General features: G+C 44.5%; 1 protein-coding gene across 2 annotated transcripts in view; it reads right to left on the reverse strand.

The window, feature by feature from the left end:
* Positions 1-1191: 1191 nt before the first annotated feature.
* dnajc11a (DnaJ (Hsp40) homolog, subfamily C, member 11a) overlaps positions 1192-17298 on the reverse strand; it is a 43533-nt gene continuing 27426 nt past the window's right edge. For both annotated transcript variants that reach the window (XM_038821630.1, XM_038821631.1), the window contains 6 exons: positions 15420-15575; positions 14002-14071; positions 11640-11697; positions 10519-10661; positions 5083-5212; positions 1192-1578 (listed from right to left, as the gene is read on the reverse strand). In XM_038821630.1, coding sequence (XP_038677558.1) covers positions 1553-1578; positions 5083-5212; positions 10519-10661; positions 11640-11697; positions 14002-14071; positions 15420-15575 — 583 coding nt within the window. In that variant the 3' untranslated portion in view covers positions 1192-1552. The remainder of the gene's footprint in view (positions 1579-5082; positions 5213-10518; positions 10662-11639; positions 11698-14001; positions 14072-15419; positions 15576-17298) is intronic.

A 17298-nucleotide genomic window follows, 5' to 3' on the forward strand; every position in this document is an offset into this window, starting at 1 on the left:
AGCTGGGCTGTCTGTCAGCTTTTTACTTTTGTGTTAGGCTGTTTGCTGCAGGGTGCGTTTTAGTTTAATTTTCAGTGTTGGAGCTGAAGCCAGACCAAGCAGGTGTACTGCTGTTCTCTCTGCCATCAAAAGACTATCTCTTGATCATTTGGCGAATTCAGAATTATAAATGTTTTCAGAAGTGACTTTAACCTGATGTGCTTCTGTTAAAGGTTTTGCTTTTAAGTCGTATGGATGTTAAAAGGAAAGCTGAAAGGATAACTTAGTGTTGTGTTCTTTGGGGGTTGTATTTGAATTAATGGTTGCTAAGATGTTCACTATGTTTTAAAAAGGTTAACTTGAGTTCATAGAATAAACATTGTTTTGATTTTAAAAATACTTTTCCATTTCTGCTGTACCACTTTGTAGAGTGGGCCGTGTGCTCCCCATTCCATAATCTATTAAAAGTTGTGGGTCAGGTGAGCTTTGGGGTTCTCTAAACCCTGGCCCATAACACTTGGTGAATTTAGTCCGTGAAGCATAAATGCTTTCACTAAGATTCTGTTACAAATGTTCCTAAAGTAAGTTTTGTTCAAGATTGTCAAGCTCTCCACTCAATCCATCTTTTACAGCCTGCTTGCCGCTCCCCAAATCATGCGATACTCTGAAGACCTGCACCATGTCCCCGTGCTCAATCTTTATTTCTCCACAGAAAACAAGTTCAGCACTGGTATCACTCTCAGTGGAGATTCAATGCAGAGTATTTCCAACTCAAAGACCCAACAAAAAGGAATTCCTGATCTGGAGTTTGTGCAATGGTGTAAATGGAGTTAGCTATTTGTTTCACATCTCTTCGATTTTTCATTAAAAAAGATGAAAATCAGACTGTGACTTGCCGTCACCTGTTTTAAATACTGCACAGGGTCAAAATTCTCAACTTTGTGTTCATATTGGCCCACTAATAGAAAACCTTTTCCAAAGCAATGTCACACAAATGGACAAAGGGCACTCAGCAGTAAGAGGAGTTGAGAGAGATGCCCTGATTGCACATTTCTGAGAAGGGAGAAAGGGCTAAGATGCAGCATGTGGGGTTGGTACCGGAGGTCTGAGCTGGAACACCAAAGGGCATAAGCGTGAGGAGTTTGCAGAAGTAGTGTTAGGGGTGTAGGGGGTAGGGACAAAGCAGGAGGGTATTTCTTAGACAAGCGCAAGTTTTTTTTTATGGCAATTGTGTCTGGTTTTATTTTTTTTATTATACATCAAATAGACTTAATAAAACGGAATCTTCTTCCAGGGCACAGGAATCACTGACAAAAGGTCTGAATCCCATTGTTACAGATTCCCGTGACAAGTATGACATGGAGAAAACCACAACTGAATGTTGCTATTTAGTGATCTGTAAAAGCAGTTTTTAAATCTTTTATACATGGAAAAGAACCAAAAAACTCTACATACATAAAAATAATTATATATGTGCACTTTCTCTTTAATTTATGGGACAAGGAGAAGGTTTTTAGCAGCTGGTCTCTGTTCGGGTCCAACTTCTCCATCGCTGTCTGCACATCACTTCTTCTCAACCATCTGTGTCAATCCTGTGTGCTGTGGAAAGAATCAGAGGAACGGTGATTCCACGGGTACAGATCACACAATTTACAAAGATACATCAGGCTGGCTGCAACTTCAAAACAAAAAAGCTGATGAAGCAAAACTAATCTTTATTAGACACAAAGTTAGACTGAAAGGGCACAAGTTGCAGATATATCCAACATTTCCATCATCTTCATAATGGAAAAGTACGGAAAAAGGAACAAAATCCGCTCCTGCAGCAGTAACTAAAAACTAAATGGGCCCCAGTCTTGATTGCAAAGGATTTATTCCCCATGTGGAACTGGGGATATGGGAGATGCTGAAAAGTGTTCAATGACATGGGTAAGATCCAGTTCCCATTTTAAGCCAGTTTCCAATTCTTCAGCTGCAGACCTCACTTCTATACATTGTACTGTACTCCTGTACTGTAATTCCATAATCAGTCATTCATACAGAACCTGTCCTAGAGCTTTCCAAACGCTCCTGTCCACTAGGTCATTAATATCTATGGGAATCCTGGCAGCTAGAATAGAGGATTGTGTGCCAGGGGTAATCCATGAGGACCAGACAGGGTTCGTGAAGGGGCGGCAGCTCAACACGAACGTGCGGAGATTGCTGAATGTAATTATGATGCCGGCAGTGGAGGGGGAGGCTGAGATAGTGGTAGCGCTGGACGCGGAGAAGGCATTCGATAGGGTGGAGTGGGAGTACCTGTGGGAGACGTTGGAACGGTTTGGGTTTGGGGAAGGGTTTATTAAGTGGGTGAAGTTGCTCTACTCGGCCCCGACGGTGAGTGTAGTGACAAACGGGAGGAGGTCGGAGTATTTCGGGCTCCACCGAGGGACCAGGCAGGGATGTCCCCTATCCCCCCTACTTTTCGCACTGGCGATTGAACCGTTGGCGATGGCACTGAGGGGTTCAGGGGGGTGGAGAGGACTGACTAGGGGAGGGGAGGAACATCGAGTATCGCTGTATGCGGATGATCTACTGCTGTACGTGGCAGACCCAGAAGGGGGAATGCCGGAGATAATGGAACTATTAGCAGAGTTTGGGGACTTTTCGGGGTACAAACTAAATTTGGGCAAAAGCGAGGTTTTTGTGATACACCCGGGGGATCAGGGAGAGGGTATTGGGAGACTCCCCTTCAAGCGAGCAGGAAAGAGCTTTAGGTACTTAGGGGTGCAGGTGGCAAGGAACTGGGGGACCCTCCACAAGTTGAACTTTTCCAGGCTGGTGGAACAGATGGAGGAGGAATTTAAGAGGTGGGACATGGTACCGTTGTCGCTGGCGGGGAGGGTGCAGTCAATCAAAATGACGGTCCTCCCAAGGTTCTTGTTTTTATTCCAGTGCTTGCCCATCTTCCTCCCTAGGGCCTTCTTCAAAAAGGTGACGAGTAGCATCATGAGCTACGTGTGGGCGCATGGCACCCCAAGGGTGAGGAGGGTCTTTTTGGAGCGGAGTAGGGACAGTGGAGGGCTGGCACTACCCAATCTCTCGGGGTATTACTGGGCGGCAAATGTGTCACTGGTGCGCAAGTGGATGATGGAAGGGGAGGGGGCAGCTTGGAAACGAATGGAGAGGGCGTCCTGTGGCAACACAAGCCTGGGGGCCCTAGTAACGGCACCATGGCCGCTCCCCCCCACGAGGTACACCACGAGCCCGGTGGTGGCGGCCACCCTCAAGATATGGGGGCAGTGGAGGCGACACAGGGGGGAAATGGGAGGTCTGTTGGCGGCGCCAATAAGAGGGAACCATAGATTCATCCCGGGGAACATCGACGGGGGATTTCAGAGCTGGTACAGGGTGGGCATACGGCAGCTGAAGGACCTGTTTATAGAGGGGAGGTTTGCGAGCCTGGGAGGGCTGGAGGAGAAGTTTGAGCTCCCCCCGGGAAACATGTTCAGATATTTACAAGTGAAGGCATTTGCTAGGCGGCAGGTGGAGGGGTTCCCCCTGCTCCCCAGTAAGGGGGCGAGTGATAGGGTGCTCTCGGGGGTCTGGGTCGGAGGGGGAAGATATCAGACATCTACAAGATAATGCAGGAGGTGGAAGAAGCATCAGGGGAGGAGCTGAAAGCCAAGTGGGAAGTGGAGCTGGGAGAGCAGATAGAAGACGGGACGTGGGCGGATGCACTGGAGAAGGTCAATTCTTCCTCCTCGTGTGCGAGGCTGAGCCTCATTCAATTTAAGGTGCTGCATAGAGCTCACATGACGGGGACAAGGATGAGCCGGTTCTTTGGGGGTGAGGACAGGTGTGTCAGATGTCTGGGAGGCCCAGCGAACCATGTGCATATGTTCTGGGCTTGTCCGGTGCTGGAAGGGTTCTGGAAGGGGGTGGCAAGGACGGTGTCGAAGGTGGTGGGGTCCAGGGTCAAACCAGGATGGGGGCTTGCGATCTTTGGGGTCGGGGTAGAACCGGGGGTACAGGAGGCTAGGGAGGCCGGAATACTGGCCTTTGCGTCCCTAGTGGCTCGACGAAGGATATTAATTCAATGGAAGGACGCGAGGCCTCCAAGCGTTGAAACTTGGATTAACGATATGGCTAGCTATATTCAGTTAGAAAGGATCAAATTTGCCCTGAGAGGGTCGGTACAGGGATTCTCCAGGCGGTGGCAACCTTTCCTTGACTTTTTAGATCAGAGATAGGCGTACGGGGTCGTGGCAGCAGCAACCCGGGGGGGAGGGGGGGGGGGGGGGGAGAGGGGGGGGGGGGAGAGGGGAAGGGGGGGCAGCAATGGTCGTGGGGGGACATGCACGACTGTAACGCGGGCAAGTCTGCTCGCTGCTCATGTCTGAAACTGTAGGCTGCCTTGTTTGTTAAGTTGCTGCTTGGGGGGGGGGGGGGGGGAGAGGGGGGGGGGTGCGCGCGAGATGGCGGGCGAGGGAGGGATATTTGCCTAGAGGGATTGTGTTGTAAATAATTTAAAAATTAGTAGGGGTAAATGTCTGTATGGAAAAACTCTTTCAATAAAAATTATTTTAAAAAAAAAATTAATATCTATGGGGAAAAGGGAATACAACCACAAGAAGCAAATTAAATGTTAAAATAGCTTCATCTCTTTCTTATACTCAGGTGTTTTCACACCACGCCTTTGCAAAATCACTTCAAATTATTTCCCTTCAACTGGTGTTAAACTGACTGATCTGTAGAGTTCTGTTTCATCCACAATTCTTCAGATAATGAAGTAGTCCGTGCCTACACGCAGCATAACCTGGACAACATTCAGGCTTGGGTTATAAGTGGGAAGTAACATTCGCCTAAAGTGCAAGCACTGACCATCTGCAACAACATTCCCTCATCATTCAATGTGTTGTAAATCAACCAGCAAGTCCTGGAGTTTCATAACTCGAGGCATACCCCTAAATGACCTGCGCTTGATGGCTGGCTTGTACATTAATAATGGTGTACATTATTAACACGGTTATTTATCCTGCATGGTCCAACTCATGACCTCCTTTACTAACAAACTGATGGTGAACAGGTGGCAGTATGGAGATCTCTTTGAACATAACTCACATTGCTTTGGTATCCTAAGGGACTCGTTGTCTGCTGTCATGACCTGGTGCAGAACCCCCCGGAATAGATAGATCACTTTCAGACTCTTTTCCTCTCCAACACATGGATCATAGAATCCAGGTACCCCGATCTGTGATAAACAGAGTGAATGAGGAATTATACAAACAAAACATACACGACTGAACACAGCAGGAAAAATCTGGGAATACCAGGCTCCCAAGGAAATTCAAACAGCACACCCCACTGCCCCGCTCCACTGCTGTGGGAGGTTGTTAGTGCAGCATGAAGTCTTACAGCCCAGGATTCATCCCAGTCTGTGCTGAATCATAGCTGGGGTAACAGAAAGGGACCATCAAGAGGCAGTCACAGGCAAGATAAGGAAAATTAGAATAAATTCTCCCCGCTCCTGAATATCATGCAGGGATTCCTGTTGCGAAGGGCACAACTGTGAATCCTGGTTGTGACGAAATGCAAAATACTTCATCGGCAGACCTAATTCCAGAATTACAGTCCCTGATAGGTCTTGGGATCTCTGCACACGACTGGCTGGGAAAGGGCTGCGCATGTGCAGTCAGTGGGTTTTACTTTCTTTATGCCATGAACCGGCGCTGTGCGTCTCCACAGAAATGGGGAGTAAAGCAGGTCAGGTGACTTGGAACCAGAGCGCTATTAGAATGGGAGTGGGACAGGTGAAAACAGACAGGGAGAAGGTTCAAAACTAAGGAGTGGGGCCGCAAGAGGTTCTCAGGTAAGGGACAAGGACAGACATCAGAGACTGATCCTATAAATTAATGTTGAAAGAAGCAGTTAAATAGGTTCCAGGTTAAAGAGTGTGCTGTGGGATAGACTTCAGTAGAAATACAGAAGATCAGAGAGAGCAGCTGAGTTTGGCGAGTCCACACTGTGGGCATTGGGACAAAGGTATCCTTTTTGTAGCAGTGGTGTCCTGCTTGGCATGGCCGAAGATCTAAAAGCGTATTTAGAAGGTGAAACAGGAATGTACTTGAAGATCCACAGGAAAGGAATCATGGAAGGAGAGACTGAAATCCTGGACATGGATCCTTGTTGAAGCCAACGGACTGGAAGTGACACTGGGAGACCATTTTCAGGGTGAGTTCTTCAAACGTGGTGATTCAAAGCCCTCCTGACAAAGTCAGAGTTTCAGTGAAACTAGTTGGCTCACAATGTGACAAGCATCTGGGTAGGTTGTTGAGAAATCAACGGAATCAGCTTTGGTAACATAACATACTCCAGAGCAAATAACATGTTTGACCACAGATCACCTGCTGATTCACATGTACTGCACATGTATCCTGAATATTATTTGAATTGGTAAATATTAGAAATAAGATAGAGTTTTAAGTGGGTTTAATTTAGTGTTTCTTAGTAAGGAAGAGTAAAGCTATAGTTAGATCCATGACAGACAATGGTGTTTGTATGTGGCCGTTTTGGTTGTAATTCAAACTGTGTTTCTATTGTGCTTTGAGAAGTTACGTGTAAATAAAGGTTGGCAGAAGTATTAGCTTAGTAATCAGGGCCACTTTTCAAAGAGAAGTGATTTCCTTTGTTCTTAGTTTAACTGGAAGCCTGGGCAGTTGGAAATAAGATGCTGAGGAGTGACAATCTCTCAACTCTACCAGAACAATCTGGTCAGGACAAGGGGGCTGAAAAAAGGCAGACTTCCCAAAGAACCAGATAAAGTCCAGACAACCACGGGATTGGGACAGAAAGAATGTCTTAGGAAGACTGAAGTTAAGGGAACAGAGACCAAAAAGTTGAACAAGGAACTGCTCAGGTGAATTCAAGGGAAAAGCAGACAAAGTGCTCTGACGAGGCAGCTGCAGTAATCAAATTTAAAGTGGGAAAGCAGACTTCAGAGGTAAATCACAGGTTTGTTGCGGTCTTCATAGAATTTGGAAATTTATAGTTAAAGCAATTGTGAGGAGTTTGTATAACAATCAAGGCAAAGAAATCCTGAAGATGGTGGTGTAAAACCTGAAAGCCAAACCTTGATGGAAGCAGACAAGGAAAAACAATGTTTAAAAGAGGATTTGAAAGTATGTTGTTTTGAAAGCGGAATTTGAAATCACCCGTGTGGAAGCTGGAGTTCAGTGAGACAAGGCGGCTCACGGTATAAGAATCATCTGGGTGAATTTTGAAGAGAAATCCACAGAAATTCACTTGGGTTCAGAGTGCAGTGTGTCGCCACAGCCAGCCTATGTGTGTGTTTAAAGGGACTGTGTGTTACGGAGACTGTGGTAGCGAAGATATCCTTTGTAACCAGTGTTAACCTTAACATATCTGTATATTCGTGAAGATAAGTGGGAGTGAAAGAGTACTGTATCATAATCAGCCCTCTCAACTTTAATAAATGTTTTCTTTTCTTGCTGTTAAAACTATTTAGCTGCCCTGTGACTCTGTTGCTCCTCGCTTTCTAAAAAGGTTAGAGTCTTTTGAGCCAGGGTTCAATTCTGGGATCTTCCTGTCCATCAACTAGGATCAGGAACGAGAGGGCACAGATTTAAGTGATTTGCAAAAGAAACAAATGTAACATGAGAAAAACAAAACACCATGAGTAGTTTGGGTCTGGAATGCACTGCCTGGAAGTATGGTGGAGGCAGGTTCAATCAAATCATTCAAGAGGGTATTAGATGATTATCTGAATAGAAACAATGTGCAGGGATACGGGGAAAAGGCAGGACAATGGCACAAAGTCATAATGCTCATTTGGAGCTTCCTGTGCAGACACAATGGGCCCTTTCTGTATCTCAACAATAGTGTGATTCTATCGAGCCAGGTTTCACTCTGGGATCTGACTTGCCCAGGATTAACACCAGGGAGCGTAAAATGGTCAAGGAAAAGATGAATGCTTCACTGTGATGCCACCCATGGTCAAATACTCAATTGACAATCCTGTTTTGGTCACATGCAGAATGGTCAATTTTTGTCAGGTATGGTATCTGTGGGAGCCTGGAACTCGCTGCCGGGGGAGGTGATGGAAGCATGTACGATAGTAACGTGACAAATACAGGAGTAGCAGGGAATGGAGGGATACGAACCCCAGAAGTGTAAAAGGTTTTAGGTTAAACAGGCAGCATGGTTGGCACAGCCTTGGAGGGCGGAAGGGCCTGTTCCTGTGCTGTAATTTTCTTTTTCTTTTGAACTTTAAGCTTTATCACTGGCAGGTGGCAGCTTGTCTCAGTTGGTAGCACACTGATTTTCAAGACAGGTGGTCACGGGTTCAAGCATCATTGCAGGGCTGCAGTACATAACTCTGCCACATTGAGGGCCGAAGGGCCTGTTCTGTGCTGTACTGTTCTAATGTCTATGATCGATGTACAGTACAACACAGTCCTGAGGAAGTGCTGCACTGTCAGATGAGATATTAAATTAAGGCTTCTTTCAGTGGATATAATAGACTTGTGCATTCTACCCGTTTCTAGGCCAACGTTCATCCCAACCAGCATGAAAAGCAGGTTAACACTGCGATTTGTAGGAGGCTGCTGGGTATAAATTGACACTGCATCTCCCCAAGTCACAATAGAAATTGTATTTCATTGGCTGAGATACTCTGGGTTGTCCTGATGTCATGAAATACAGCATAAATTAAACTCCTTTTGATCTTTAATACAAATTAGATGTTTAATGCGTGAAGCAACCCAAGGAAATGTACATCGAATCCAAGGGTCCTGAGGGGAATTGGGGAAGTGACTGAATATTTGATTAAAATGTAAAGAGGTTCTTGAAGGTCAGGAAAGGATGGAGTGGTCATACAGGAAAAGGAAGCGACTGTTCATCACACTGTGAGGTGTGTTACATCACAACAGGGATCACATCCCTATATTACTTCGATGATGGCAGGGAAACCAGTGGGATGTAGTAAATTTGGACATTCAGGAGATACCAGAAGAAAATGTTGCAGGAGATAGACTCATGGGATTACGGGTAACATATTAGTTTGGATTGGTTAACTAAAACTGACAGTAGAAATAAACAGGCTGTTTTGTAGATGGCAAGGCATAACTAGTGGTGTGTCACAAGGATCAATACTTAGTCTTCAACCGTGAACAATCCATGTCAATGACTTGGATAATGGGACCGAGTGCCATATGACCAAGATTGCTGATGATGCAAACTTAGGTGGGGAAGTAAACGATGAGGAGAACGCAGGGAGCCTTCAAAGGGCTATGGACAGGTGGAGTGAGTGAAAAGAAAGCAGTAGACGGAGTAGCATTAGGGAAAGGCTGAAATCAGCCATGTTTGTAGGGAGAATAGAAAATAATCTTATAAAAAGGAGAGAGTGACTATTTATTGTTGGTAGATAGACAAATTTAAATTTCCCTGCACATCCGGAGCTACAATAAGCAATTAGGATGACAAATTGTATGTTAGCCTTTATTGCAAATTGAGTACAAGAATAAGGAAGCCTTGCTGAAAGTATACAGGGTTTGGCAAGGTCACATCTGGAATAATGTGTGCAGTTTTGGTCTCCTTATGCATAGAAGGATGACCTAGTTTCAGAAGGATTGCAACAAAGGTTCACTGGATTGATTCCGGAGATGAGGATACTGTCCTATAAGGATAGACCGAGTAGGGTAGACCTATATTCTTTGGAGCGTAAAAGAATGAGATGTAATCTAATCGAAATGCATAAAACTTTTAAGAGGACTTGACCATGTAGATGCTGAGAAAATGTTTCACCACTCATGAACTCGGGTCCTAGACTCAGGTTAGGTGGTTTGCCAAGTTAATTTGTTTAGGACTGAGGAGAGGAGAAATTTCTTTATTCGAAGGATTAGGAATCATTAGAATTGCCTGCTTCGGAGGATGTGTAATCGATAGGTATAGTCATGACGGAGACCCAAAGATTTGTGGTCACTAGGGAAACAAAGGGTTTGGCGATAGAGCAGGAAAGAGGAGTTTATCTGGAAGTTGAGCCATGATGAACTCATTGAACGGTGAAGGAGCTTGAAAGGCCGAATGGGTGTTCCAGCTCCTACTCCTCTTGTTCTGATGTCCTGGCCAATATTTATCCCTCAGAGTTAATGTTGTGAAAGAGATTATCTTGTCATTATCACATTGCTGTTTTTAGGATCTGGAAGTGTACAAATTGGCTGCTGTGTTTCCTACATTACAACAGTGACTAAGCTTCAAAAGAATTGACTGTAATGCGCATCAGCACACTGAGGTTGTAAAAGGTGTTTCTTTTCTTTCCTGAGCAAGACTGGGATATTTGTGTGGAGCGAGTCAATGCAGGCCAGGTAAACTTCTGGGGATGAAGTGAAGAACGGACAGCAGGAGGTGGACGATGGTTTTGGGGGAGGTGAGGCAACAGGGAGAAAAAGGAAAACGGATCGTCACTCCTGGGCCAGAATGAAACCAGTGTAAACAATACAATGCTGGACAGTTGAAGTGAAGGGAAACATTCAGCCTCACCTTACAGGCTTCAGTGAGAATTAGTTTCGACTCCTTTACCAGGCACTGAAGAGGAACAGTCACATCAATCACCTTCGCCCTCTCGTTCCTCCCACTGCTGTCAGTCACAAACTTCCCATACCAGGCGTTGGTTATAATTAATCCTGAAGATGACAAGTGAACACTTACACATGTTCCAGCAATACCGCTTTCACACCAGACTTGCCCAGTATTACCGTACAAGACAGTGAGACTCTAAAACAGAGATTCTAAAAATGAAGTCCATTTACTTTGGAGGAGTTCTCAATGGTTCTGAGGAAGGCATGGCGTAAGTAGATTCCTGTCTATAATCGGGTCTGTCACAGAGCACATACCAAACAGCGAGTTTATATTTGTTAATTTACTCGGGTTTTGCCTTTACTGCAAAATACCAGTGATACAAGGTCTGTGGTAATTATAGCATTGCTTTTCCTTAGGTTCCTGAACCACTTTTTTTGCAGTTAGTACAGGGGCACCCCAGGACCATGTAGATATGGGTTGCACAGACCCTTGTGAGTGATATAGATACGGGTCACGAGGTCCCCTCGGAGTATATAGGTTTAGCTGGGTCTATTGGCCTTGGAATATAGAGTCATGGAGTTTTAAAGCACAGAATTAGGCCATTTGGCCCATGAAGATATGGATCAGAATTTCTCCCTGAAAGTACATCAAAATTAGCTGGAGGTGTCCACACAGGAGTTTGGAAACAAGACTCTTTCATTCTCTTTAGGCACTATACACAGAAGCCAAAGAAATAGACTTTGGTTGGTGTGATTTCCTTACAGGACATAGGCCAAAAGAATTCTTCATTCCCTTTCCATAAACAATCCGGGCCTAAATTGGTTTACGATTTTCATAAATTACTTTCTGCTGTGGCGCGCACCATTTTCCCCATTTTGAGATTAACAAAAAATTAAAGAATCTCTAATTTTTCCATTCATTGCGGGAAGAATTTCAGCCTCAATGACTGATTTTTGGAGCTCAGGTTACTTTTGGGCAGTTCACTGTGTGCGTGACTGGGTAATGCAGCATTAATGAGCGAAAAAGAAAACGCCAAAAAAAAGACATTTAAAAACAAATCTGCAACACAAACAGACTCTCACCTAGTTTAGACTCCTCTATTTCTATAATCCTCCTCACAGACTCCTGCATCAACCGAACCTAAAACAAAACACTGTTAAAGAGCCTCGGGACACAGATTACCTAAATAGCAGAGAGCGTACATGCTTTAGGTTAACTTTCTTACTCAATACAGTGATAAGAACATTTGTCAACAATGACCATGTATTTTATTAAGACATTTTGTTTTTCTAGAATAAAGGCACTAATTAAATGCAGGTTGTTGTTAATAACAAAACATGGGAGTTGATGGTGAGAAAAGATCACAGTTGATCGGTTCAGCTTCTACCATTCAGATTGACACATGATACAAAAATAACAGACTGCCTGACTAACTCCCAATCGAACATTCCACCATTTTAAATTGCTCAACCTTTGGCGGCCCTGCCTTCACAGTTGCCAGGACCCATTTCCAATGAAAATTAAATGAAATTAAAATCACATATTGTCACAAATAGGCTTCAAATGAAGTTACTGTGTAAAGCCCCTAGTCGCTACATTCCGGTGCCTGTTGGGGGAGGCTGGTCCGGGAATGAAGCATCCTAAGGTGTTTTACTATGTTAAAGTCACTACACAAATACACATTTTGTGCAAATTCAAACGAAAACCATGACCTTAATAACAAACTTTTCTACAACAAGAGGCATAGGAGTAAAAACTGACTTTATTCGCTAAAAGCAACAGGTTCAATTAGGAGTTGCATTAGAAATCTCCAGGGAAACAATTCAGAAACCATACAGGCCTTGCTCAGTAAGTGTGCTGAAACCCTGCACCACAGATGCAGGCCATTAGCCACAACTTCCCACATTTCCCTGCCCCAATAACTTGCCTTTATGCAGTTCCAAGGCATTTCACAGGTCAACACAGAGAAATAAGATATCAAGAGAGGCAATGGGAGCTGGGAAGCTGGCTGAACACATGCGGTTTAGGGAAGGTTTTGATCAAAAGGGTGGAAAGAAATTATAAGGATAAATCTGACAGAGCAGGTTGTGGTGACCGAAGATACTGCCAGAGGGAGTGTGCGGATGGAGTCAAAGGGGCGTCAGAGGGAAATGCAGTTATAGAAAGCAGAAATTAAAAAAACACCCAAAACGTGTTCACTTGTGTTAAGAGCATCTGCCGATGTTCAGATGAAGTGCTTCAACCCAAATCATTAACCTGCCCTCCCCAGCTTCAGGTCCTGCCAGACCCCATTCTGGGTTGGTGCAAAGCTCTACGCTGCCACGCAGTGGTAAAAATATGGTATTACAATTCAATACTGACAGGTTGCTTTTCCTGTCCTTAAAATATGGATAAATTTCCGAGAACATTCCACGGTTTATGTTTTCCCCTGGCTGATTCTCCAAGGCACCTCATAATTTCCAACTTCAGAATTTGGGACTTCACAGCAGGGGGTAGGTACTGCCAGTTGCAAACTTTACCTTTAAACAAACTTCTGTCACTAAGTTAGGGACTTCTCTGCACACCACTCACCCACATAAGAGCTATTTTGTCCCAGCAAGATAGCAAGGAAATTACTTTGGGGGGATAAATCTTTCTTTCCTCTCAAATCCTTGTTGAGGCAGTTCTCAGGTGCTGTTCACGTTCTGGTTCTTGCTTAAATGGTCATTTGTACTGCACGAGTGTGGACTGGATGGATACCTGGCCACAGAAAGGATCTCTGCCTCCCCAACGGAGATCAGATCACTTATCGCAGCCAAGATCAAATCAGGGCGAGTCTGGGTTATAAAGCGCACGACCAAGAATAGAGTAGTCATGGAAGGAATGCAGCAGATTGACCAGTATGTCATCACGTTTCAGATGGGGGGAGATTACACAAACCCAGGTAATATTCCCTGGAATATGGACAGTTAATAAATAGATGAGAGATTTTTTATGATTTTGAAAAGCATTGATAGGATAGAGGAAAGCTTTGAATGCTATTGAGAGAGTCTGCGACAAGGGGACACAGTCTAAAAATGACAGCAAGGCAATTAAGTTAGGAAACACCTTTTGTGTGAAGAAGTGGTGGAGGTGCGAAATCCTCGTCCATAAATAGCCTTAGATGCTAGCTCAATTAATCATTTTAGATTGGAGATCTAAATACCCTTGGCTTGTTAAATAAAACTAGGGATACGAAGCCAAGACAGGTGGACAGAATCATGCTACTAATCAGCTATGACACCACTGAACAATGGAAAGTTCAAGGGGTTTAATGGTCTTGTGTTTCTATATTCCTATTGCACAAGAGTGCTGCATTAACCCCCTCATACATTGTGATATATTTATACCGTTATCACCCCTAGTTTTCGATACAGCATACAGGGTGCGCGCCAAGCTGGTAATTGATTAAAGGCCATCACTTACCGCTGCCTCAGCTTCCTGCTTCTTCAATGCTACAGCACTCGATGAGTTCTCTCTCTGTTTCTCTAATTCCCTGTTACATAGACGCACACAGAACAAAACGGCAAGTTATTACAGTGAGTATCCAAAGCCTCAAAAATATATATATCTTTAAAAAAAGAGAGAAAAGCTGTATTATAGGGGATTGGAAACATAGTTGAAATTATAGAGAGAATGACAGATAGCTGAGTGAGCTTACAGGCCAAATTCTAACAGAGGGATTCGTAAAATTTATAGGAATAGCATTAAAACATTTCCAGGGGTGTTTCTGGCTATCAATTGATGAATATGTTTCTCTACAAGATAGTAGCGTAGTATGGGCAGGCACATCAGAAACTTGCTTCACAGAGCCATCTAGTGGCTAGAGCCTGTGGTTCTACTACAGTAGCTGCCACAGTTAAATTGAGGTGTTGACATAGTTATTTACAATAGAAGCTTGAGCATTTAAAAAAATATATGAATCAGGAAAACAAGTCAGGTTTTTGCGCAAGGATTTTCTGTCCTATCGTTCAATGATATATGTAGTAGGTAGCAGAAGGAGTTACAGGCTAGAATCTATCACAGGTTTGCATCATTTGGATTAATAAAGTGTCAAGAGACAGAAGAGCATGCGACAGACTGGGATCTACCAGAGGGGTTCGAAAGGTGTAGAAATTGAATAATGGATACTTTGAAGTTAGGTTGGTGTCAAACCAAACGGATCAAGAAAGTAAATAGAATAAGATCACTGTCTGGGAGTAGCAACTGCCGCCAGTGTCCAATAAAGTTTGTGAGGCAGCACGGTGGCGCAGTGGGTTAGCCCTGTTGCCTCACGGCGCCAAGGTCCCAGGTTCGATCCCGGCTCTGGGTCACTGTCCGTGTGCAGTTTGCACATTCTCCCCGTATTTGCGTGGGTTTCGCCCCCACAACCCAAAGATGTGCAGGCGAGGTGGATTGGCCACACTAAATTGCCCCTTAATTGGAAAAAATGAATTGGGTGCTCTAAATTTATGAAAAAAAATAAACAGTTTGTGAAAGGGTGATGTGGCAGTGACGTTGTCTTACTAGTTTATACCAGTGCATTTAGTCATTACTGAAAATTGCTAAGTGCACAAAGAATTTCAGAATTAAATACCAAATGTTTGCCTTTCTTGGTTTATTTTCTCTCCCGAAGACACTGGCTTTTTGGGGTACAGTTGTACAGATTCTCATTGGTCCCTCAGTCGAATAGGCATTATTTGCATATGCCCGGGGCTTCCTGTTCTAAACGGTTCAGCGGCACACGAGGCAGTGCATTCTCTCCAGTGAACAGCTGGATCAGGTGCAGCTGGAGGAATGCAAAACGGGGGGATTCCTGGAGGAAAATAAAAGACAGCGTTTCATCCCAACAAAGGAAGACTCACTTTTCTTTCTGTAATTGGAGGTAGGGTTTGATGATGAGCCGGTGCATGGCAAAGTAGATGACGAGGGGTCCGACAGTAGCGTAGAAGATGGCACTGGGCAAGAGTTGGTCTGTCAGATGAATAGGGAAGAAGTAAGTCTGGCTGGCTCGATTTAACCTGCAGTGAAAGGAATTTTAAAGACGGAATTCAGAAGGGAAAAGTAAAATCCATGGATGCAGCTTTTTCCACTGCTTACAGGACTCCAGCTTGCTACACAACTGTTAGACATTATTAGAAGATACTGCAGGCAGTTCCATAGACTCAACCGTTGGATGCCTCCATTACATTGCAGGGGTATGGCTTGTAGAACAACTGATAGTTACAAAGCACCGTTAACACCCAAGGTTCGTCACAGGAGCATTATAAAACTAAGTATGATACTGAGTTGCATTAGGAAATCAGATGCCCAAAAGCTTTGTCGTGGGTGGGTGGTGTGGGGGGTCTTAGTGAGTGTCTCAAAGGAGGAAGGCGAGGTGGAGAGGTACAGGGAGGGCATTCCAGAGCTTGGGATCAAAGTAACTGAAGGAGTGGCCGCCATTGGTGGTGCGATTAGAATTGGAGATGCAAAAGAGGTCAAAATTCGAGGGGTACGGTGTTGTGGGGTTGGAGGCGATTCCAGAAATAGGGAGTTATAAGGTCATGGAAGGATTTGAAAAGAAGAATGACAATTTTAGAATCAGGATGTTGCTCGACAGGGAGCCAATATAGAGGTTAGTGAGCACAGGGGTGATACGAATATGGGAATTACTGAGAGGCTAAATACGGGCAATAAAGCTTTGGATGACTTCATGTTTATGAGGGGTAGAATGTGGGAAACAGCGGGACGGTGTATTGGAACAGTCAAGTCTAGAAGCAACAAAAGCATGAATGAGGGTTTCAGCAGGAGGTGAATGGAGACAGAGGCAAAGATTGGCGATGTTTGGGAAAAGGACATAAATGGACTTAATGATGGCATGAATTAGAGGATGGAAGCTCATCTTAAGAGTTGAATATGATACTGATGTTATGAACAGACTGACTGTTGCTAGGGAGAGGGGTGGGGTTGAATGGAGTTTGGAGTGGGGTCCGGAATCAATGTCTTCAGTAAAGGCCCATTCTGCACATGCAAAATGTTTCAGAAGGTTCTGCTACTGTTAATGCTCCAGCTGAGATTCAGCAGGGAATATTCTGAGCAGTTTTGGGCCCCGTATCGAAGGAAGGATGTGCTGGCTTTGTAGAGAGTCCAGAGGAGGTTCGTGAAAATGATCCCCGGAATGAAGGACTTATCATACGAGGAGCAGTTGAAGATTCTGGGTCAGTTTTCGATGGGGTTTAGCAGGATGAGGGGGGAGGGATCTGATTGAAACTTACAGAATACTGAGAGGCCTAGATAGAGTTGGACATGGACAGGATGTTTCCACTAGTAGGAAAAACTAGAACGCGAGGGCACAGATTCAGACTGAAGGGACGATCCTTTCAAACAAAGATGAGGAATTTCTTCAGCCAGGTGGTGATGAATCTGTGGAATTCTTTGCCGCAGTAGGCTGTGGAGGCTAAGTCCCTGCGTGTCTTTAAGGCAGGGATAGGTTCTTGATTGTTAAGGGGATCGGGTTATTTTGGAGGGGGAGGAGGCAGGATAATGGGGCGAGAAACACATCAGCTATGACTGAATGGAGGAACAGATTCCATGGGCTGAATGGCCTAATTCTGCTCCAATATCGTATGATCTTGTGGTCTAAGATTAAAAACTGAAGACTTCTGTAAAGTGTTCCACGGCACTGCAAGATGGTTACAATGACTCACAAGAACAGAATAAACCCATTCACCTCTTTGAGCCGACATTCATTTAGATCGTGGCTGA

This window comes from Scyliorhinus canicula, chromosome 16 (genome assembly GCF_902713615.1).
Source record: "Scyliorhinus canicula chromosome 16, sScyCan1.1, whole genome shotgun sequence".
Lineage (NCBI taxonomy): Eukaryota > Metazoa > Chordata > Chondrichthyes > Carcharhiniformes > Scyliorhinidae > Scyliorhinus > Scyliorhinus canicula.